This window comes from Tachyglossus aculeatus, chromosome 1 (genome assembly GCF_015852505.1).
Source record: "Tachyglossus aculeatus isolate mTacAcu1 chromosome 1, mTacAcu1.pri, whole genome shotgun sequence".
Classification (NCBI taxonomy): Eukaryota; Metazoa; Chordata; class Mammalia; order Monotremata; family Tachyglossidae; genus Tachyglossus; species Tachyglossus aculeatus.
Window position 1 is genome coordinate 112,176,086 of NC_052066.1, and position 23,390 is coordinate 112,199,475.

General features: G+C 44.5%; 1 protein-coding gene across 3 annotated transcripts in view; it reads right to left on the reverse strand.

The window, feature by feature from the left end:
• The window catches only part of VSNL1 (visinin like 1), a 200,943-nt gene continuing 177,553 nt past the window's right edge, over positions 1–23,390 (reverse strand). For all 3 annotated transcript variants that reach the window (XM_038750490.1, XM_038750475.1, XM_038750483.1), the window contains exons 3-4: positions 3,396–3,611; positions 1–991 (exon numbers count right to left, since the gene is read on the reverse strand). In XM_038750490.1, the coding sequence (XP_038606418.1) occupies positions 794–991; positions 3,396–3,611 (414 nt within the window). In that variant the 3' untranslated portion in view covers positions 1–793. The remainder of the gene's footprint in view (positions 992–3,395; positions 3,612–23,390) is intronic.

Genomic DNA, 23,390 nt, shown 5'->3' on the forward strand with positions numbered 1-23,390 from the left:
AAAAGTCAAATGTTATAAATTTATTTGGGACATATATTGCAACTCCTTTGGAAGCTTTGAAAATTCAAGCAGAAATCAATACACTTCCAATAAAACTTGTTCTTACTCCCAGTAAATATTGTAAGAGTGCATGACTATATAGAGAGAGAGCGAGAGAGACAGAGAGGTTTATATATACTTTAAGGGCATTTTTTTTTTAGGGTTTGAATTTTGTTTCTACTGCATTCCTCTGATATCGCTTTCCAGATTGAAAGGATGCAAATGAGGTAAGAATTAAGGCAAACCTAAAAGGCATGCAAACGAAATACATTTATATTCACAATACAAGCGCTTGTATGGGGACCAGACTCGTGTGTCGAGGATCACTCCCTCTTGTCTGTCCAGAACTACTTCACAGAAAAATGGTGATACGGTTTAATAATTAACAGTTTACATTACCATGGGAATTCAGGCTCACTAACATTACTTAAGTCTAGGAGACACATACTAGCATCAGTAAAACATGAACAATAAATTGTATAATTTACTGCAGCACAGTACTGCTGGACAGGCTTTGGAGAACTAGGGTTATGATGAAATGACGTTGCACACATCACGTTGTGGCAGTTTCTTTATAATATATACTTTTAAAATTCTTCAGCAAATGACATTCTCATGCACACAAGTGTTTCAAACACAAGAAGCAAGTCCATTTATAGGTAGTCCAAGCAATTTTTTTTGTGTGTGTGGAAATAGCTGCAGACCGAATGGAACATTGAAACTTCTGTGCAGTCCGTAATGCATATATAGGCGCTCATTTCTGAATGTCACACTGCAGGAGTAGTACAATGGAAGGGTCGCTCTTTGCAGCTTCTTTGAACTCATCCAGTGTAATCTGGTCATCTTTGTTCTTATCCATCTTGCTGAAAATCTTGTCTACCCTCTGCTCCGGTGTGAGGCCGTCTTCATTCATTTTCATCATTATCACCGTGCCCACCATTTTATAAATGGCCTTGGGAAAGACGAAAAGCGGTAAAAGCAGATTAGAATCGAAAAGTTAACGTTTATTCTGGGCAAAGACTCAACGCTGTTCTTCCCAGTTGACTCAGGGCACCGTTCACTCATTCAGTCATGTCTATTGAGTGCTTACTGTGTGCAGAGCGCTGGACTAAGCGCTTGGAAAGTACAATTCGGCAACATATAGAGACGGTCCCTACCCAACAAGGGGTTCACAGTCTAGAAGGGGGAGACAGACAAAAAAACAAAACAAGTAGACATGTGTCAATACCATCATATCAGCTTGCTTCCTCCTCCCCAACCACCCCACCCTACCTCCTTCCCCTCCCCATAGCACTTGTATATATTTGTACAGATTTATCACTCTATTTTACTTGTACATATTTACTATTCTATTTATTTTTTTAATGACGTGCACCTAGCTTTAATTCTATTTGTTCTGATGGTTTTGACACCTGTCTACTTGTTTTGTTTTGTTGTCTGTCTCCCCCTTCTAGACTGCGAGCCCGTTGTTGGGTAGGGACCATCTCTATACGTTGCCTACTTGTACTTCCCAAGCGCTTCGTACAGTGCTCTGCACACGGTAAGCGCTCAGTAAATACCATTGAATGAATGAATCTATCGATAAATACAACTATAGAGATATTGTATATATACATATTAATAAAAGAGTAATAAATATGTACAAATATACACAAACGCTGTGGGGAGGGGAAAGGGGCAGGGCAGAGGGAGGGAGTGGGGGTGATGGGGAGGGGAGGAGGAGCAGAGGAAAAGCGGGGGGACCATTCTTTCCCTTATTGAACAAATAGGCTTTCTTTCCTGTAACAGGTGTCACTTAGGAAAACCAGAACCATTTGCTTTGTCAGATCCGTCAGGTTGACCTTGGTACCTTATGGATACTCAATATATACTTGACTTTCATTTGAAAATCAAGTTTGTCTTGCAATCTTTTTTTCTTCCTAATAGATGAAGATCATTTACAACTGGGAGAGCTAAATCAACTTTCAGCAATCGTTTTCCCAAAGGTTAGGGCTCCCCCAACTAAACCAATCGAGTGTCTGTAGTTCAGTATTATGAAATAGTCCTCGCGTGTATGTTGCCTCTGAAATCTACAGATGATGAAGTCTTCGAGCTTATGCACCCGGGGATATGGAAAGGTTTTTACAGCTTGCACTTTTGGGGGGCAACTAGCAAGCGTATGAACCAACAAGATGAGTACCGAGGCATCTGTATCCCCAGTTACATCGAGTTAAAGTTACATTTATAGTTGTCAAAATAAGTAAGATGTTTTATCATAATGCATAGATGCCAAAGTATTCTAAATTCCTTGGGGCATAAGTGATTTACTTACCTATATTAAGGTCTTTCTACCACTCTAGACTATAGACTCGTTGTGGGCAGGGAACGTATCTACCAACTCAGTTTTACTGTACTCTCCCAAGCTCTTAGTACATGGTAAGCACTCAGTAAATACGATCGATCGGCTGATCGATCAAAGCTGGCAGAAATATCAGGCGGCTCATCCGTCTTTGAGATGAAGGACGAAAGCGCCTTAGAACGCAGGAGCGGGCAGGGAGGTAGTCTAAACTTTGTGGCTACTTAAGCTTGCAAGGTAATTTGAATTGTATTAAATGCTTTAGTCACCCTCAAAAATGGGTACAGAACTAGTTTCTCATCCGGGATGTATCCCTTCTGTGAACTAAGACTAGCCCTTGAACTTGAGAGCAGCGCTTTGTTTCCATTAGCCATCCAAGATAATTAATTCTAGCACTGTTCCTTTACCTGTTCCTTCTCTCTTAAACTTCCACTGTGATTTCAGCTAGCCAAGGATTACAATCTTGGCCAGATGGCACAAGAGTACATAAGAATACAGAGGATCCATCAGGAATACCCAGGATCCATCCATCAGTCCAATGTGTCCCTAAAAATGCTGTACTCTCCCAAGCGCATAGAACAGTGCTCTGCACGTAGTAACTTTCAATAAATGCCACTGATTGATTGATTATGGATTGACGGTCAGTCAACAATTAGGAGATCACTTTTGTTGTGTTCTAAGCCGATTTCCCAATTTCCAAACAGTGCTCTGCACGTAGTACCTTTCAATAAATACCACTGATTGATTGATTATGGATTGACTGTCAGTCAGCAATTAATTAGGAGATCACTTTTGTTGTGTTCTAAGCCGATTTCCCAATTTCCAGCGGCTCTTCTCTGTACTAGAGACATGGCTGCCAAACAATCGAAGACGACCACTTAGGCCCACTGCTTAAAGAAGTCGGCGTCCTGGTTTACGTGGCCAACCTGGTTCCAGTTTTCCCCCAGATATTTCAAAAAATATCTGCCCTTGGCTGGAGACTCTAAATGCCATCTTAATATCTCCGTCTATTTTAAATCACCTCTATAATTTCCAGCATCTCCACTCTTGTAATCTTTCCGTCCCCGTCCAAGTCGTACATGTTGAAGGCCCAGTTTAGTTTCTGTTCAAAGCTACCCCTGGAAGTGATGGACAGGGCGCAGATGAACTCTCTGAAGTCAATGGTGCCGTCTCCGTTCTTGTCAAAGGTTCTGAATGCGTGCTGAGCAAACTTGGAGGCATCTCCATATGGGAAAAACTGCAAAATCAAACAGATACCAAAGATCAGAGGAGAAGACATTACGTAAGAAGACACTGCGGGATAATCCCTCTCACCCAAAATGCCAAAGAGTAAGAAAGCGATTTAATGCTGATCCATGTAAAATGTAGTGAAAATGATGCATTTTCTCTCGGTGTAGACCGTATGCCATGACCAAACAGCGATATGTTGTACCCAGCACTTAAAAATGCAAGGATAATGTCACTACACAAATCTGGAAGATTTACCTGAAGCTTCTCTCTTCTAGTCTGTAAATTCTACCAACTGTTTTACCGGAACGCTCCCAAGTCCTTAGCACAGTGTTCTGCACACTGTAAATGCTCGAATACAATTGACTGATTAAATCAGTGGTGTGAAGGGAACACTATACTAAGTGCTTGACAGGCATAGGCATTGCCTGAGATAATCAACTGCTGGTATTATTTCTTTGTCATGGAATTAGCTACCATGGTTAAGCTTGGTTAAAAGGAACAGATTACAAGAAGCGAATACTTCCAATCTTGGCGTTATGCATGAGCCAGGGTATGATTTGGAGAACTTAATCGCTGCCATGTCTTCAATTACCATTTCTAAGCGGACGATTCCCAAATCTATCTCTTTAGCCCTGACCCCTCCTCTACTCTGCAGTCTCCTGTTTCCACCTACCTTCGGGACATCTCCACTTGGCTGTCCTGCCGACACCTCAAACCGAACGCGTCCAAAACAGAACTGCTCGTCTTCTCACCCAAACCTCACCCTCCCCATCTCCGTCATTATATGCGGACGACACCGCTACCCTCTCTGCATCACAAGCCCATGATCTCGGCATGATCCTCGATTCGCCTCTCTCATTCAAACCACATATTCGCTCTGTCGCCAAATACTGTCGGTTGGACTTTCACACCATCGCCAAAATCCATCCTTTCCTTTGGTTTTGTTCTCTGTCTCCCCCTTTTAGACTGTGAGCCCACTGTTGGGTAGGGACCGTCTCTATATGTTGCCAACTTGGACTTCCCAAGCGCTTAGTCCAGTGCTCTGCACACAGTAAGCGCTCAATAAATACGATTGATTGATTGATTGATTTCCTCTCCATCCAAACTGCTACTAATGTGATCCAAACACTTATCCTGTCCCTACGTAACTCCGACAACAGCCCCTCATTTGTGACCTTGCTCCCTGCCTCTCCCCTCTCCAATTCCTACTTCACTGCTACCTGGATCACTAAAAAACAAAAAAATACTCAGTCCATCTCACCATTCCTCAACAATCTACAGTAATTACTCATCTACTTCCACATAAGGCCGGAACTCCTTACTAACGGCTTTAAAGAAATGAGCTCGCCCCTTCCTCCCTCACCTAGATGACTCCCTACAACAATCTGCTGAGAAGCAGCGTGGCTCGGTAGGAAAGAGCCCGGGCTTTGGAGTCAGAGGTCATGGGTTCAAATCCCAGCTCCACCACTTATCAGCTGTGTGACTTGGGGCAAGTCACAACTTCTCTGGGCCTCAGTTACCTCATCTGTAAAATAATAATAATAATAATGGCATTTATTAAGCGCTTACTATGTGCAAAGCACTGTTCTAAGCGCTGGGGAATTTACAAGGTGATCAGGTTGTCCCACGGGGGGCTCACAGTCTTAATCCCCATTTTACAGAGGAGGTAACTGAGGCCCAGAGAAGTGAAGTGACTTGCCCAAAGTCACACAGCTGACAAGTGGCAGAGCCAGGATTTGAACCCAGGACCTCTGACTTCAAAGCCCGGGCTCTTTCCGCTGTGAGCCCCCCATGGGACAACCTGATAACCTTGTATCCGCCCCCAGCGCTTAGAACAGTGCTTTGCTCATAGTAAGCGCTTAATAAATGCCATCGTTATTATTCTTCTTATTATTATTATAACAATGCTTGAATCTGGAGAAAGCTTTCACCTTTCCAAATGCTTTCACATCTCATTTTATCCACACCGAGCCCCACTGAAGTAAGAAGTGGCAGATACTATTACCTCTAGGTCACAGTTGGGGAACTGAGGCCCAGCACTTAGAACAGTGCTTTGCACATAGTAAGCGCTTAACAAATACCATCATTATTATTATTATTAAACTGGTTAAGTGACAGGCCCAAGATCTTCCAGCCATGGCAGAGCTAGGACTAGGGCTCCTAACTTCCAGCCCCATTCTCTTTCCACTCGACCACGTTCATTGCCTCGTGATACAAATCATCATCAATCGTATTTATTGAGCGCTTACTATGTGCAGAGCACTGTACTAAGCGCTTGGGAAGTACAAATTGGCAACATCCTGTTTTCTGTGGGTGACAAGCCTATTTACTATGTTCACAGAATTATAAACCAATAATAATAATAATAATAATGGTATTTGTTAAGCGCTGACTACGTGCCAGGCACTGTACTAAGCGCTGGGGTGGAGACAAGCAAATTGGGTTGGACACAGTCTCCTGTCCCACATGGGGCTCACAGTCTCAATACCCATTTTACAGATGAGGAAACTTGAACGCAAGCCTGGGAGTCGGAAGGTAATGGGGTTCTAATGCCAGTTCCGTCACTTGTCTGCTGTGTGGCCTTGGGCAAGTCAATTCACTTCTCTGGGCCTCAGTTACCTCATCTGTAAAATGGGGATGAAGACTGTGAGCACCAGGTGGGACATGGACCGTGTCTAAATTGCTTAGCCTTTATCTACTGTAGTGCTTAGAACAGTGCCTGACTCATTCATTCATTCATTCAATCGTATTTATTGGGCACTTACTGTGTGCAGAGCACTGTACTAAGCGCTTGGGAAGTACAAGTCGGCAACATAGGGACGGTCCCTATGCAACAACGGGCTCACAGTCTAGAAGGGGGAAACAGACAACAAAACATGTGGACAGGTGTCAAGTCATCAGAACAAAAAGAATTAAAGCAAAATGCACATCATAAACAAAATAAATCATCATCATCAATCATCAATCGTATTTATTGAGCGCTTACTGTGTGCAGAGCACTGTACTAAGCGCTTGGGAAGTACAAACTGGCAACATATAGAGACAGTCCCTACCCAACAGTGGGCTCACAGTCTAAAAAGGGGGAGACAGACAACAAAACCAAACATACTAACAAAATAAAATAAATAGAATAGATATGTACAAGTAAAATAAATAAATAAATAATAGAATAGTAAATATGTACAAGTAAAATAGAGTATAATAAATCTGTACAAACATATACACAGGTGCTGTGGGGAGGGGAAGGAGGTAGGGTGGGGCGATGGGGACAAGGAGAGGAAAAGGGGGGCTCAGTCTGGGAAGGCCTCTTGGAGGAGGCGAGCTCTCAGTAGGGCTTTGAAGGGAGGAAGAGCGTTGAACAAGTGTTTAACAAGCGTTTAACAAATACTACAAAAAAAACACAACAAAATCAAGGAAACTTTAACACAGATTAGAGAAGAGTAATCTTGTTATCCCTGTGCTGTTCACCTTATTAAAACGAAGCGCTCCCAGAAGGACTTCAGGGTTTGGAAGACGAAATTAATTTGATGCCTTCTAGCACTATTTCTTCATTACACCCAAACTTTCTTTCTAGTTGTAGGATAAAGCAAAGCATCTTTCTTTGGTCCTGATTTTTGCCTTTCCTATTCAATAAAGATGGCAATTGATAATCTCTAGATATAAAACTATTCACAGATCAAAACACTTTTAAGGATACTACACGGTTTCCGTTTGTTCCCCTCCAAATCAGTCCTGCGAATATAAAAATGATTTGAATTTCATCTATTTTCTTCTCCTTTTGGTAGCTAAGATAGATGGATAGAAGATAGTAGAGTGCTGTGCACACAGTAGCACTCAAGTAGCTCTAACAGGTAGACAGATCAATATTATTATTATTTCTTTATTGTTTAATAATATTGACTGCTTACCATGTGCGGGCACTGTATTAAGCACTGGGGTAGATACAACCTAATAGGTTGGACACAGTCCATGTCCCACATGGAGCTCACAGTTTTAATCCCCATTTTACTGTTGAGGTAACTGAGGCATGGAGAATAATGATAATAATTAGGGTATATGTTAAGCACTTACTTTGTGCCAGGCACTGTATTAAGTACTGGTGTAGATAAAAAATAATCATTTGGACACAACCCATGTCCCATATAGGGCTCCAAGTCTCAATCCCCATTTTACAGGTGAGGTAACTGAGTCACAGAGAAGTTAAGTGACTTGCCCAAGGTCACACAGCCGGGATTCGAACCCAGGTGTTTCTGACTCTCAGGCCTGTAGTCTACTCCCTAGGCTATGCTGCTTCTATTAGGGAATTTTTATGGTATTTGTTAAACATTTCTTATATGTGTGTGTGTGTATATATATATATATGTATATATATATATATATATACACATACACACATGTACATATATATACATATGTACATATATATGTATACATATGTACATATATATGTATATATGTGTATATGTATATACATATGTACATATATATGTATATATGTTTGTACATATTTATTACTCTATTTATCTTACTTGTACATATCTATTCTATTTATTTTATTTTGTCAGTATGTTTGGTTTTGTTGTCTGTCTCCCCCTTCTAGACTGTGAGCCCGCTGTTGGGTAGGGACTGTCTCTATGTGTTGCCAACTTGTACTTCCCAAGCGCTTAGTACAGTGCTCTGCACACAGTAAGTGCTCAATAAATACACTGATTGATTGATTGATTGATATGTCAAGCCCTGTCCTAAGCACTGGAGTAGACAAAGTTAATCAAAGTCTCTGTCCCACATGAGCCGCGAGAATAGGTATTTAATCCCCACTTTCCAGGTGAAGAAACGGAGGCACAGAGAAGTTAAGTAACTTGCCCAACGTAACACAGCAAGCAACTGGCAGTGCCAAGATTAGAATCCAGGTCATCGGGCTCCCAGCTCTTTCCATTAGTCCATCCTGCTTCTTTCGATTGATCAATCAATCAATCGTATTTATTGAGCGCTTACGTGTGCAGAGCACTGGGAAGTACAAGTCGGCAACACATAGAGACAGTCCCTACCCACCAGCGGGCTCACAGTCTAGAAGGGGGAGACAGACAAAAAAACCAAACAAACAAAATAAAATAAATAGAATAGATATGTACAAGTAAGATAAATAGAGTAATAAATATGCACAGACATATGTACATATATACAGGTGCTGTGGGGAAGGGAAGGAGGTAAGATGGGGGGATGGAGAGGGGGACGAGGGGGAGAGGAAGGAAGGGGCTCAGTCTGGGAAGGCCTCCTGGAGGAGGTGAGCTCTCAGTAGTATCAATCTCTAGATTGATAGTTGCAAAAGTTAGGATAATGGGCCAACTGGATAATTGGCCCCCATTAATAGAGTTGAACGAGTCTTAGGCAATGACATGTAGCCGTCTAGGGGAAAGAGGCCACTGAAGTTGGACAGATGGAGCTGCAGGAAGTTCCATCAATAGGATTATGCATTTCCTCTGTGAAAAGCACTGCCCTACGCACTTGGGAGAGTATACTAGAAGCAAAATAATAATAATAATGATGGCATTTGTTAAGCGCTTACTATGTACAAAGCACTGTTCTAAGCACTGGGGGGGATACAAGGTGATCAGATTGTCCCACGTGGGGCTCACAGTCTTAATCCCCGTTTTACAGATGAGGGAACGGAGGCTCGGAGAAGTTAAGTGACTTGCCCAAGGTCACCCAGCAGACGTGGCGGAGTCAGGATTCGAACCCATGACCTCTGGCTCCAAAGCCCGTGCTCTTTTCCCCTGAGCCACGCTGCTTCTGCAAAAGACTGTGAGTCCTATATGGGATAGAGACTGTGTCCAACCTGATTTGCTTGTAGCCACCCCAGCGCTCAGCACAGTACCTGACACACAGTCAGCACTTAACAAATACCGTAATTATTATTATCGTTATTATTGTTGTTGTTGTTATTTTATTATTAAAAGACACGATCCCTGCCCTCTAGGAGCCCAAGAGTCTGAGAGGGCTGGGAACTCAAACAAAGCAGCGGGAAGCAGCGCGGCTCAGTGGAAAGAGCCCGGGCTTTGGAGTCCGAGGTCAGGGGTTCAAATCCCGGCTCCGCCAGTTGTCAGCTGTGTGACTCTGGGCAAGTCACAATCAATCAATCGTATTTATTGAGCGCTTACTGTGTGCAGAGCACCGTACTAAGCGCTTGGGAAGTACAAGTCGGCAACACATAGAGACAGTCCCTACCCAACAGCGGGCTCGCAGTCTAGAAGACTTCTCTGGGCCTCGGTTACCTCATCTGTAAAATGGGGATGAAGACTGTGAGCCCCCCGTGGGGCAACCTGATCACCTTGTATCTACCCCAGCGCTTAGAACAGTGCTCCTAGTAAGCACTTAATAAATGCCATCACTATTATTATTAAAAATGCTGCTTCAGTCTCATTCACACCTGAGAGTTTAAGGATGGATTTAGCGTCCAGAAGATGAGTAGAGAGATGAATATGACTTTATCATCATCATCAATCGTATTTATTGAGCGCTTACTATGTGCAGAGCACTGTACTAAGCGCTTGGGAAGTACAAATTGGCAACATATAGAGACAGTCCCTACCCAACAGTGGGCTCACAGTCTAAAAGGGGGAGACAGAGAACAAAACCATACTAACAAAATAAAATAAATAGAATAGATATGTACAAGTAAAATAAATAGAGTAATAAATATGTACAAACATATATACATATATACAGGTGCTGTGGGGAAGGGAAGGAGGTAAGCTGGAGGGGATGGAGAAATGATAGTCTACCAAGAGACGGTAAGATCTCATATTAATCAATCAATCAATCGTATTTATTGAGCGCTTACTGTGTGCAGAGCACTGTACTAAGCGCTTGGGAAGTACAAGTTGGCAACATATAGAGACGGTCCCTACCCAACAGTGGGCTCACAGTCTAGAAGAGTGGGCTCACAGTCTACAACACTGTGAATGATATATTTAGCAAGAAGGAAGACCAACAGCTAGGCCACGACTCAGTGTGATTTAACCTTACAAACCCTTCCCAGAGTTCCCAACCTTTAATTTTGTCCTTTCATTCATTCATTCAATCGTATTTATTGAGCGCTTACTATGTGCAGAGCACTGGACTAAGCGCTTGGGAAGAACAAGTCGGCAGCAGATAGAGACGGTCCCTACCCAACAACGGGCTCACAGTCTAGAAGGGGGAGCCGGACAACAAAACCAAACATCTGGTCAGGTGTCAAGTCATCAGAATAAATAGAAGTAAAGCCACAAGCACATCATTGACAAAATAAATAGAATAGCAAATATGTACAAGTAAAATAGAGTTATAAATCTGTACAGACATTCGTTCATTCAATCGTATTTATTGAGCGCTTACTGCGTGCAGAGCACTGTACTAAGCACTTGGGAAGTACAAGTTGGCAACGTATATTCATTCATTCATTCAATCGTATTTATTGAGCAGGAATGTGTCTGTTGTTATATTGTACTCTCCCAAGTAGTTAGTACAGTGCTTTGCACAAAGTACTCAATACATGATTGAATGAATGAATGATAGGCTTGTATCTACCCCAGTCAATCAATCAATCGTATTTATTGAGCGCTTACTGTGTGCAGAGCACTGTACTAAGCACTTGGGAAGTACAAGTTGGCAACATATATTCATTCATTCATTCATTCAGTCGTATTTATTGAGCAGGAATGCGTCTGTTGTTATATTGTACTCTCCCAAGCAGTTAGTACAGTGCTTTGCACAAAGTACTCAATACATGATTGAATGAATGAATGATAAGCTTATATCTACCCCAGTCAATCAATCAATCGTATTCATTGAGCGCTTACTGTGTGCAGAGCACTGTACTAAGCGCTTGGGAAGCACAAGTTGGCAACATAAAACAAACGTAGAACAAAACATAGTAACAAAATAAAACAAATAGAATAAACATGCACAAATAAAATAAATCAATAGAGTAATAAAGGCCCCGGGGGCTGTCGTCAAAGTTTTTCGTATCAAGGGGTGGGGACGGTCTGTGGGCTCCATTACGGTGATAATGACGTCCCCCCCCAAAGGATGAGAGTCCTTGGGGCCAAAGCAAGAACCAGTGGACTGAGTGTAAAACTTGGGACTTGAACCCAAGAATCCCGAATCGAATTCAACTCAGTCCCTCTTCAGGGAAGCCCGGAGTCTCCACCATATGATCGTTTTTTGTCAGGGTCGGCGCTTGCCTACGTCCTGCACATCAAAAACTTATATGCGCTAGTCAATGTGCTGCACCCCTGCCTCCCCCTACTCACTCATCACACTCCATTACCCAATTTGTACTTCCCAAGCACTTAGTACAGTGCTCTGCACACAGTAAGCGCTCAATAAATACGATTAACGATGATTACCCAGCGCAAATCACTAGCGCTACAATCAATTCCTTCCTGCAGCCCCTCAGTTTTGAAGCCTCAGACCAATGACGACCACTATAGTCTCACAATTATCGCTCCTTGCTCTGCCCCCGGCCTGCTCTGTGTCCTTCAGCAAGTCCTTCAAACCCTGAGTAGCTCAGCTTTCTCTTCTGCTAAATTAGAATCATCAGATCGATGGCCCACAGCATGTTTCAGGATAAAATAAGAACCTCTGCAAAAATAAAAGTGCTATCAAATTCAAAATGTATTTTATCACGGGAAGTCTAAACGTTTGTCGGCTCAAGGGGGGAAAATCCGGAACTAGGTGCTGGAGATCCAATTAAGGCAAAAATAACATTTCTTGATTGATTGATTGATTGATTGATTGACTGATCTCTAAGGGGTTTTCACCAAAATAACTGAATACTGGGCCTCTACTCCATCCAAATCCTCCTTGACATCCTAGCTGCCTTTGACACGACGGACCAGCCCCTTCTCCTGGAAATATTATCAATCACTCAATCATACTTATTGAGCGCTTACTGTGTGCAGAGCACTCTACTAAGCACTTGGGAGAGTACACTATAACATAGCATGGATCAATGGAAAGAGCATGGGCTTTGTAATAATAATAATAATAATAATGATGGCATTTATTAAGCGCTTACTGTGTGCAAAGCACTGTTCTAAGCGCTGGGGAGGTTACAAGGTGATCAGGTTGTCCCACGGGGGCTCACAGTCTTAATCCCATTTTCCAGATGAGGTAACTGAGGCCCAGAGAAGTGAAGTGACTTGCCCAAAGTCACACAGCTGACAATTGGTGGAGCCGGGATTTGGCCCCGTTGCTCACATCCAGCCAAGCAGGGATTCCTGCTCTCTTGTGAGCCCGTTCATTCATTCATTCATTCATTCAATCGTATTTATAGTAGTCAGAGGTCATGGGTTCAAATTTTGTCTCAGCCAATTGTCAGCTGTGTGACTTTGGGCAAGTCACTTAACTTCTCTGGGCCTCAGTTACCTCATCTGTAAAACGGGGATTAAGACTGTGAGCCCCCCGTGGGACAACCCGATCACCTTGTAACCTCCCCAGTGCTTAGAACAGAGCTTTGCACATAGTAAGCGCTTAATAAATGCCATCATTACATAACAAGACACATTTCCTGTCCACAAGGAGCTTACAGTCTGGGGGGGGCTTCACTAACTTGTTTTCACTGTCATTGTCCCCTCTTGGCTATTCCCCCACCTCTCTGGCCAGTACTTATCAGTCCCTTTCAAACGCTCCTCTTCTAGACTGTGAGCCCGCTGTTGGGTAGGGACCGTCTCTATATGTTGCCAACTTGTACTTCCCAAGCGCTTAGTACAGTGCTCTGCACACGGTAAGCGCTCAATAAATACGATTGATTGATTGATTGATTCTCTGAGCCCACTGTTGGGTAGGGACCGTCTCTATATGTTCCCTTCAAGGCCCTGCTTCTCTTCAAGGCCCTGCTGAGAGCTCACCTCCTCCAGGAGGCCTTCCCAGACTGAGCCCCTTCCTTCCTCTCCCCCTCGACCCCCTCTCCATCCCCCCCATCTTACCTCCTTCCCTTCCCCACAGCACCTGTACATATGTATATATGTCTGTACATATTTATCACTCTATTTATTTATTTATTTTACTTGTACATATCTATTCTATTTATTTTATTTTGTTAGTATGTTTGGATTTGTTCTCTGTCTCCCCTTTTAGACTGTGAGCCCACTGTTGGGTAGGGACTGTCTCTATATATTGCCAATTTGTACTTCCCAAGCGCTTAGTACAGTGCTCTGCACATAGTAAGCGCTCAATAAATACGATTGATGATGATGATGATGTTGCCAACTTGTACTTCCCAACCGCTCAGTACAGTGCTCTGCACACGGTAAGCGCTCAATAAATACGATTGAATGAATGAATGAGTGCCTCCCATCCTCTGAGGGAGTCCCCCCAAGGCTCAGTTCTGGGCCCCCTTTCTCTGCTCCATCTACACCCACTTCCTCAGGGAGCACAATCGCTCACATGGATTCAACTACCACCTCTACACAGTTGTTTCCCAAATCTACACCTTCACCCCTGACCTCCACCTTGCACTTCCTCCTGCCTTCAGGACATCTCAATAAATACGATTGATGATGATGATGATGATGATCTCTACCTTGATATCGCGCCAACACAGGCTCAGCACGTCCGAAACGGAACTCCTCATCTTCCCACCCAACCCCAGTCCTCCCCCCCGTCTTTGCCATCACTGTATAGACAACAGCACCGCCCTCTCTATCTCACGAGCCCGTAACCTCGGCATTCCGCTCAATTCATCTCTCTCGTTCACACCACATATTCGATTTGTCACCAAGTACTGTCGGTCTTACCTTCACAATTTCATGAAAATCCACCCTTTCCTCTCCATCCAAACCGTTACTACGTCGATCCAAGCACTTGTCCCATCCCTACTTTACTACTGCATCAGCATTTTTTGTGACCTCCCTGCCTCCTGTCTCTCCCCTCTCCAGTGCATTTTATTTTGTTGGTATGTTTGGTTCTGTTCTCTGTCTCCCCCTTTTAGACTGTGAGCCCACTGTTGGGTAGGGACTGTCTCTATGTGTTGCCAATTTGTACTTCCCAAGCGCTTAGTACAGTGCTCTGCACATAGTAAGCGCTCAATAAATACGATTCATTGATTAATTGATTGCATACTTTACTCTTCTGCCTGGATCATTCTTATAAAAAATATTCAGTCCACATGTTCCCATTCCTCACGACCCTCCAGTCATTGCCCAGCCGCACCGCATCGAAACTCCTTTACCAACGGCTTTAAAGCAGTCTATCTAACCTTGCCGCAGAAGCAGCGTGGCTCAGTGGAAAAGAGCCCGGGTTTTGGAGTCAGAGGTCGTGGGTTCAAATCCCGGCTCCGCCACCTGTCAGCTGGGTGACTTTGGGCAAGCCACTTCACTTCTCTGGGCCTCAGTTCCCTCATCTGGAAAATGGGGATGAAGACTGTGAGCCCCCCGTGGGACAACCTGATCATCTTGTAACCTCCCCAGCGCTTAGAACAGTGCTTGGCACATAGTAAGCGCTTAATAAATGCCATCATTATTATTATTATTATTATTTCCTACTATTAACCCAGCCTATCGCTCCAATTCCAACTGATTTACTCTACCTCTATCTCGTCTATCTCACTGCCGACCCTCCGCCCACATCCTCCTTCTGGCCTGGAACTTCCTCCTCCGTCACATATAATAATAATAATGATAATATTCATTGTGGTATTTGTTAAGTGTTTACTACGTTCCCCCTTCTAGACTGTGAGCCCATTGTTGGGTAGGGACCATCTCTATGCGTTGCCGACTTGTACTTCCCAAGAGCTTAGTACAGTGCTCTGCACACGGTAAGCACTCAATAAATACAATTGAATGAATGAATGAATATGTGCCATACCCTTTCTAAGCGCTGGGGTAGATAATAATAATAACGTTGGTATTTGTTAAGCGCTTACTATGTGCAAAGCACTGTTCTAAGCGCTGGGGAGGTTACAAGGTGATCAAATTGTCCCACAGGAGGCTCACAGTCTTCATCCCCATTTTACAGATGAGGTAACTGAGGCACAGAGAATAATAATGATAATGATGATGATGGCATTTGTTAAGCGCTTACTATGTGCAAAGCACTGTTCTAAGCACTGGGGAGGATACAAGGGGATTAAGTTGTCTCACGTGGGGCTCACAGTCAATCCTCATTTTACAGATGAGGTAACTGAGGCTCAGAGAAGTGACTTGCCCAAGGTCACACAGCAGACATGTGGCAGAGCCGGAATTCGAACCCCTGACCTCTGACTCCAAAGCCCGGGCTCTTTCCACAGATATAAGGTAACCAGGATGGACCCTGTCCCTGTCCTACATGGGGTTCGCAGTTTCAATCCCCATTTAACAGAAGAGAGAACTGAGGCGCAGAAGTAGCGTGGCTCAGTGGAAAAAGCACGGGCTTTGGAGTCAGAGGTCATGGGTTCAAATCCTGGCTCCACCACTTGTCAACTGTGTGACTTCGGGCAAGTCACTTAACTTCTCTGGGCCTCAGTTCCCTCATCTGTAAAATGGGGATGAAGACCGTGAGCCCCACGTGGGACAACCTGATCACCTTGTAAATTCCCCAGCGCTTAGAACAGTGCTCTGCACATAGTAAGTGCTTAATAAATGCCATTAAAAAAAAAAAAGTGAGCTTCCCAAGTTTACACACCAGGCAAGTGGCAAAGCCGGGATAAGATCCCACATCCTCCGACTCCCAAATCCGTGCTTTTGTCATCCACTCACCTTCAACATTAACAGATACACATATTCAATTGTTCATTTGGTCACTTCATCCCAACCTCACCTTCTAGTTATCGTCCCATATCCCTCCTACCATTCCTTTCCAAACTCCTTGAATGAGTTGTCTACACGCGCTGCCTAGAATTCCTCAACAACAACTCTCTCCTCGACCCCCTCCAGTCTGGCTTCCGTCCCCTTCATTCCATGGAAACTGCCCTCTCAAAGGTCACCAATGACCTCCTGCTTGCCAAATCCAACGGCTCATATTCTGTCCTAATCCTCCTCGACCTCTCAGCTGCCTTCGACACTGTGGACCACCCCCTTCTCCTCAACACGCTATTCGACCTTGGCTTCACAGACTCCGTCCTCTCCTGGTTCTCCTCTTATCTCTCCGGTCGTTCTTTCTCAGTCTCTTTTGCAGGCTCCTCCTCCCCCTCCCATCCCCTTACTGTGGGGGTTCCCCAAGGTTCAGTGCTTGGTCCCCTTCTGTTCTCGATCTACACTCATTCCCTTGGTGACCTCATTCGCTCCCACGGCTTCAACTGTCACCTCTACGCTGATGACACCCAGATCTACATCTCTGCCCCTGCTCTCTCCCCCTCCCTCCAGGCTCGCATCTCCTCCTGCCTTCAGGACATCTCCATTTGGATGTCCACCCGCCACCTAAAGCTCAACATGTCGAAGACTGAGCTCCTTGTCTTCCCTCCCAAACCTTGTCCTCTCCCTGACTTTCCCATCTCTGTTGACGGCACTACCATCCTTCCCGTCTCAAAAGCCCGCAACCTTGGTCGTCATCCTCGACTCCGCTCTCTCGTTCACCCCTCACATCCAAGCCGTCACCAAAACCTGACGGTCTCAGCTCCGCAACATTGCCAAGATCCGCCCTTTCCTCTCCATCCAAACCGCTACCCTGCTTATTCAAGCTCTCATCCTATCCCGTCTGGACTACTGCACCAGCCTTCTCTCTGATCTCCCATCCTCGTGTCTCTCTCCACTTCAATCCATACTTCACGCCGCTGCCCGGATCGTCTTTGTGCAGAGACGCTCTGGGCATGTTACTCCCCTCCTCAAAAATCTCCAGTGGCTACCAATCAATCTGCGCATCAGGCAGAAACTCCTCACCCTGGGCTTCAAGGCTGTCCATCCCCTCGCCCCCTCCTACCTCACCTCCCTTCTCTCCTTCTACTGCCCAGCCCGCACCCTCCGCTCCTCCACCGCTGATCTCCTCACTGTACCTCGTTCTCGCCTGTCCCGCCTTCGACCCCCGGCCCACATCATCCCCCGGGCCTGGAATGGCCTCCCTCTGCCCCTCCACCAAGCTAGCTCTCTTCCTCCCTTCAAGGCCCTGCTGAGAGCTCACCTCCTCCAGGAGGCCTTCCCAGACTGAGCCCCTTCCTTCCTCTCCCCCTCATCCCCCTCTCTATCCCCCCATCTTGCCTCCTTCCCTTCCCCACAGCACCTGTATATATGTATATATGGTTGTATATATTTATTACTCTATTTATTTATTTTACTTGTACATTTCTATCCTATTTATTTTATTTTGTTGGTATGTTTGGTTCTGTTCTCTGTCTCCCCCTTTTAGACCGTGAGCCCACTGTTGGGTAGGGACTGTCTCTATGTGTTGCCAATTTGTACTTCCCAAGCGCTTAGTACAGTGCTCTGCACATAGTAAGCGCTCAATAAATACGATTGATTGATTGACTGATTACATTCTTGTTCTTGCTCTTGCAATAATAATAATAATAATAATAATAATAATAATAATAATAATAATAATAATGGTAATTGTTAAGCACTTACTATGTGCGAAGCAGTGTTCTAAGTGCTGGGAGGGATACAAGGAGATCCAGGTGGTCCCAAGTGGGGCTCACAGTCTTCATCCCCATTTTACAGATGGGGGAACTGAGGCCCAGAGAAGTGAAGTGACTTGCCCAAAGTCACTACCCTGCAAGGCCCACAGCAGGGATCATGGTTTGGGCACATGGTTGTGCTTACCAGAACAGTAAGCACCAAAATATCATCAGCTGATTTGACTAACGTTTAAACTCAATAAAGACCAGTACAGCCAGAAGGTCCTGCCTGGTTCCAACTAGCGCTTAGAACAGTGCCCCAGCGCTTAGAACAGTGCTCCAGTGCTTAGAACAGTGCTTTGCACATAGTAAGTGCTTAAAAATACCATTATAATAATAATTATTATTATTACGGTATTTGCTAAGCTCTTACTATGTGCCAGACACTGTACTAAACGCTGGGGTGGATACAAGCAAATCGGGTTGGACATAGCCCCTATCCCGCAGAGAGCTCACAGTCTTAATCCCCATTTTACAGGTGAGGTAACTGAGGCACAGAGAGCAAAGTGACTTGCGCAAGGCCACACAGCAGAAAAATGGCGGAGCCAGGATTAGAACCCATGACCTTCTGACTCTCCGGCCCAGGCTCTATCCACTACGTCACGCTGCTTATGAACCTAGTCTTTAAGAAATGTGATCTAGATAACACTGTCATAATAATTATTATTATTATTATTTTTAGACTGTGAGCCCACTGTTGGGTAGGGACTGTCTCTATATGTTGCCAATTTGTACTTCCCAAGCGCTTAGTACAGTGCTCCGCACACAGTAAGAGCTCAATAAATACGATTGATGATGATGATGATGATGATTATGGTATTTGTTAAGCACTTACTATGTACCAAGCACTGTTCTAAGTACTGGGGTAGATACAAGTTAATCAGGTTGGACATGGTCCCTGTCCCTCATGGGGCTCAGAGTTTAAATCCCCATTTTCTAGATAAGGGAACTGAGGCACAAAGAAGTTAGGTGACTTGCCCAAGGTCACACAGCAGACCAGTGGCAGAATTGGGATTAGAACCCACATCCTCTGATTCCCACCCAAGCCCGTGGTCTTGTCACTATAATAATAATAATAATGATGGCATTTATTAAGCACTTACTATGTGCAAAGCACTGTTCTAAGCGCTGGGGAGGTTACAAGGTGATCAGGTTGTCCCACGCGGGGTTCACAGTCTTCATCCCCATTTTACAGATGAGGGAACTGAGGCACAGAGAAGTGAAGTGACTTGCCCAAAGTCACACAGCTGACAATTGGCGGAGCTGGGGTTTGAACCCATGACCTCTGACTCCAAAGCCCAGGCTCTTTTCCACTGAGCCACGCTGCTTCTCTAGGCCAAGCTGCTCCCCTACTAGGCCACCAAGCCTAGTGGAAAGAGTCAGGGGTTGTGGGTTCTAATCCCGCCTCTGCCACTTACCAGCTGGGTGACTTTGGGTAAGTCACTTCACTTCTCTGGGCCTCAGTTCCTTCACCTGTAAAATGGGGATTAAGATTGTGAGCCCCACCTGGGACAACCTGTGGCCCTTGTATCCACCCCAGCACTTAGAACAGTGCTTGGCACATGGTAAGCGCTTAACAAATACCATCATTATTATTATTATTATTATCATCATCAGAAGGACCTGGGTTCTCATGCTGGCTCCGCCACTTGCTGGCTGAGTGACCCTGGGCAAGTCACTTCACCTCTCTGTGCCTCAGTTTCTTCAATCGCAAAATGGGGATTAAGATTGTGAGCCCCACCTGGGACAACCTGCTGACCTTGTATCCGCCCCAGCGCTTAGAACAGTGCTTGGCACATGGTAAGCGCCTAACAAGTACCATTATTATTATTATTATTATCATTATTATTATCATCATCATCATCATCATCATCAGAAGGACCTGGGTTCTCATGCTGGCTCCGCCACTTGCCGGCTGAGTGACCTTGGGCAAGTCACTTCACCTCTCTGTGCCTCAGTTTCTTCAATCACAAAATGGGAATTGAAAACCTGTTCTCCCTCATACTTAGACTGCAAGCTTCACCTCTCTGTGCCTCAGTTTCTTCAATCGCAAAATGGGAACTGAAAACCTGTTCTCCCTCATACTTAGACTGCGAGCTTCACCTCTCTGTGCCTCAGTTTCTTCAATCGCAAAATGGGAATTGAAAACCTGTTCTCCCTCATAGACTGCGAGCTTCACCTCTCTGTGCCTCAGTTTCTTCAATCGCAAAATGGGAATTGAAAACCTGTTCTCCCTCATACTTAGCCTGCGAGCTTCACCTCTCTGTGCCTCAGTTTCTTCAATCGCAAAATGGGAATTGAAAACCTGTTCTCCCTCAGACTGCGAGCTTCGCCTCTCTGTGCCTCAGTTTCTTCAATCGCAAAATGGGAACTGAAAACCTGTTCTCCCTCATACTTAGCCTGCGAGCTTCACCTCTCTGTGCCTCAGTTTCTTCAATCGCAAAATGGGAATTGAAAACCTGTTCTCCCTCACATTTAGGCTGCGATCCCCATGCCGGACAGAGACTGGGTCCAACCTAATTAACTTCTATCTACCCTACCGCTTAAAACAGCGCTTTACACATAGTAAGTACTTACCAAGCACAATTTTTTAAAAAAGGTGAGAGATTTTACCCAGTGACTAAGGAGCAAGACCCAAAAAACAAGTCATCCACTCTGAATCCCCAGTAAATGCACTGAAAATAGTAATTATTTCAGCAATAATTGTCAGGTATTGTTGGTGAGCAGTTGAGAGGAACAGATTAGCCAGCCCCCTGGTCCGGAGCCCAGTTATGGCCGCGCTGAAATGTGCACTGCTCAAATCTAATTAGGCAACGGCCGGGATTGAAAAATCAATTCATTTCCTGCCAGTTAATGACTAATTCCCCACCAGGGCAGGGAAAGGAATGAATCCTGCGTATTGTCGGTTATTTACTCCTCCTTTCTGGCTAATTGGCGGGGTGGGTGTGAAGTGAGTAGCAGCTAAGAGTTCTGATCTCTGCTCCCTACTCCAGGAAGAGAACTGAGTACGAAGGCAAGGCCCTCCCCTTCAACCCCTCAAAAATATGGCTTCGGGATGGGATTTTCTATCTTTATTGATTGGGGGCTTAAACAAACCTACGAGAAAATGCATTTATAAGCACAGACAGACAGAGCTGCTTCTTGGAAAAGGTACAGAACTGAGAGCCAAGAGACCTGCAGCGTGGCTCAGTGGAAAGAGCCTGGGCTTCGGAGTCAGAGGTCATGGGTTCAAATTCCGGCTCCACCGCCTGTCAGCTGTGTGACTTTGGGCAAGTCACTTAACTTCTCTGGGCCTCAGTTCCCACATCTGTAAAATGGGGATTGACTGTGAGCCCCTCGTGGGACAACCTGATCACCTTGTAACCTTCCCAGCGCTTAGAACAGTGCTTTGCACATAGTAAGCGCTTAATAAATGCCATTATTATTATTATTATTACCTGGCCTCACTACTTGCCTGCCGTGCAGCCCTGGGCACGTCACTTAGATTCTCCGAGCCTCAGTTTCCTCATATGCAAAATGGGGATAAAATTCCTGTTCTTCCTCTTAGGCTGCCTGCACTCTGATAATCGGGGAATGTATCTGCTTTGATTATCTGTAGCTTCCCCAGTGCTTAGTCTGTCGGTCTCACTTTTTGAGTGTTTACTTCATTCAGTGGTATCTATTGAGCACTTACTGTGCGCATAGCACTGTACTAAGCGGTTGGGAGTGTACGATATAACAACAGAACAGACACATTCCCTGGCCACAATGAGCTTAGAGTCTACAAGGGGAGACAGACGTGAATATAAATAGAAATAGATAAATTATAGCTAAGTACATAACAAGTACTTAGCAAAGTACTTGGCAATCAGGGAATGTATCTGCTTTGATTACCTTGTAGCTACCCCAGTGCTTAGTCAGTCGGTCTTATTTTTTGAGTGTTTACTTCATTCAGTGGTATCTATTGAGCACTTACTGTGTGCATAGCACTGTACTAAGCGGTTGGGAGTGTACGATATAACAACAGAACAGACACATTCCCTGGCCACAATGAGCTTAGAGTCTACAAGGGGAGACAGGCATGAATATAAATATAAATAGATAAATTATAGCTAAGTACATAACAAGTACTTAGCAAAGTACTTGGCAATCAGGAAATGTATCTGCTTTGATTACCTTGTAGCTACCCCAGCGCTTAGTCAGTCGGTCTTATTTTTTGAGTGTTTACTTCATTCAATGGTATCTATTGAGCACTTACTGTGCGCATAGCACTGTACTAAGCGGTTGGGAGTGTACGATATAACAATAGAACAGACACATTCCCTGGCCACAATGAGCTTAGAGTCTACAAGGGGAGACAGACGTGAATATGAATAGAAATAGATAAATTATAGCTAAGTACATAACAAGTACTTAGCAAAGTACTTGGCACAGCACGTCCTTAATAACTGCCATCATTCTAGACTGTGAGCCCGCTGTTGGGTAGGGACTTGTACTTCCCAAGTGCTTAGTACAGTGCTCTGCACACAGTAAGCACTCAATAAATACGATTGATTGAATATCATTGCTCAAATGACATAGGTGAAGATGGGAAGAGCAGAAAGCAAGGTCATTTGTAACACCAGTTGGTGCAGAATCCTTCCATCAGTCAATGCGATTTATTGAGCGCTTACTGCGCACAAGCACTGTCCTAAGTGCTTGGGAGAGTACAACAGCGTTGGTAGAAACGCCCCCTGCCCACAAGGAGTTTACAATCTGAGGGGGTGGAGATAGATATTAAAATATATCACAGATATGTACATAAAGCCTGTGGAGCTGAGGGTAGAGTGAACATCAACTGCTTTAAAAAGTGCATATTTCCTGGTGGCTTTTATCAAGTTACGTTTAGTTGCTGCCCTGTGTTTAAATGATTCAGACGCAGTGCACAAACTGCCAACGCCCCACTCCCTCTCCCTCCCTGGCTCCCCCCATCCTGCCGTTACCAAAATCAGATAGTTAAAAATCCTAGGACATAACAGGGAGAAAATACTCCAATTACCACAGTGATGTCTTCCGCAGATTTCTGATCTTTCAATTGTGAAAAGCTGGACTTTACATTTCTCCATACTAGAAAACACATAGGCTTCATTGTTAAACCTCTAGTTTCATAAAAAGACCCCCAGATCGGTTTGGCTACCCTCAACCCGCTTTACAATCTTGTATTTCCTCCCGCCTTCAGGGCATCTGCTTTTGATAAGAACT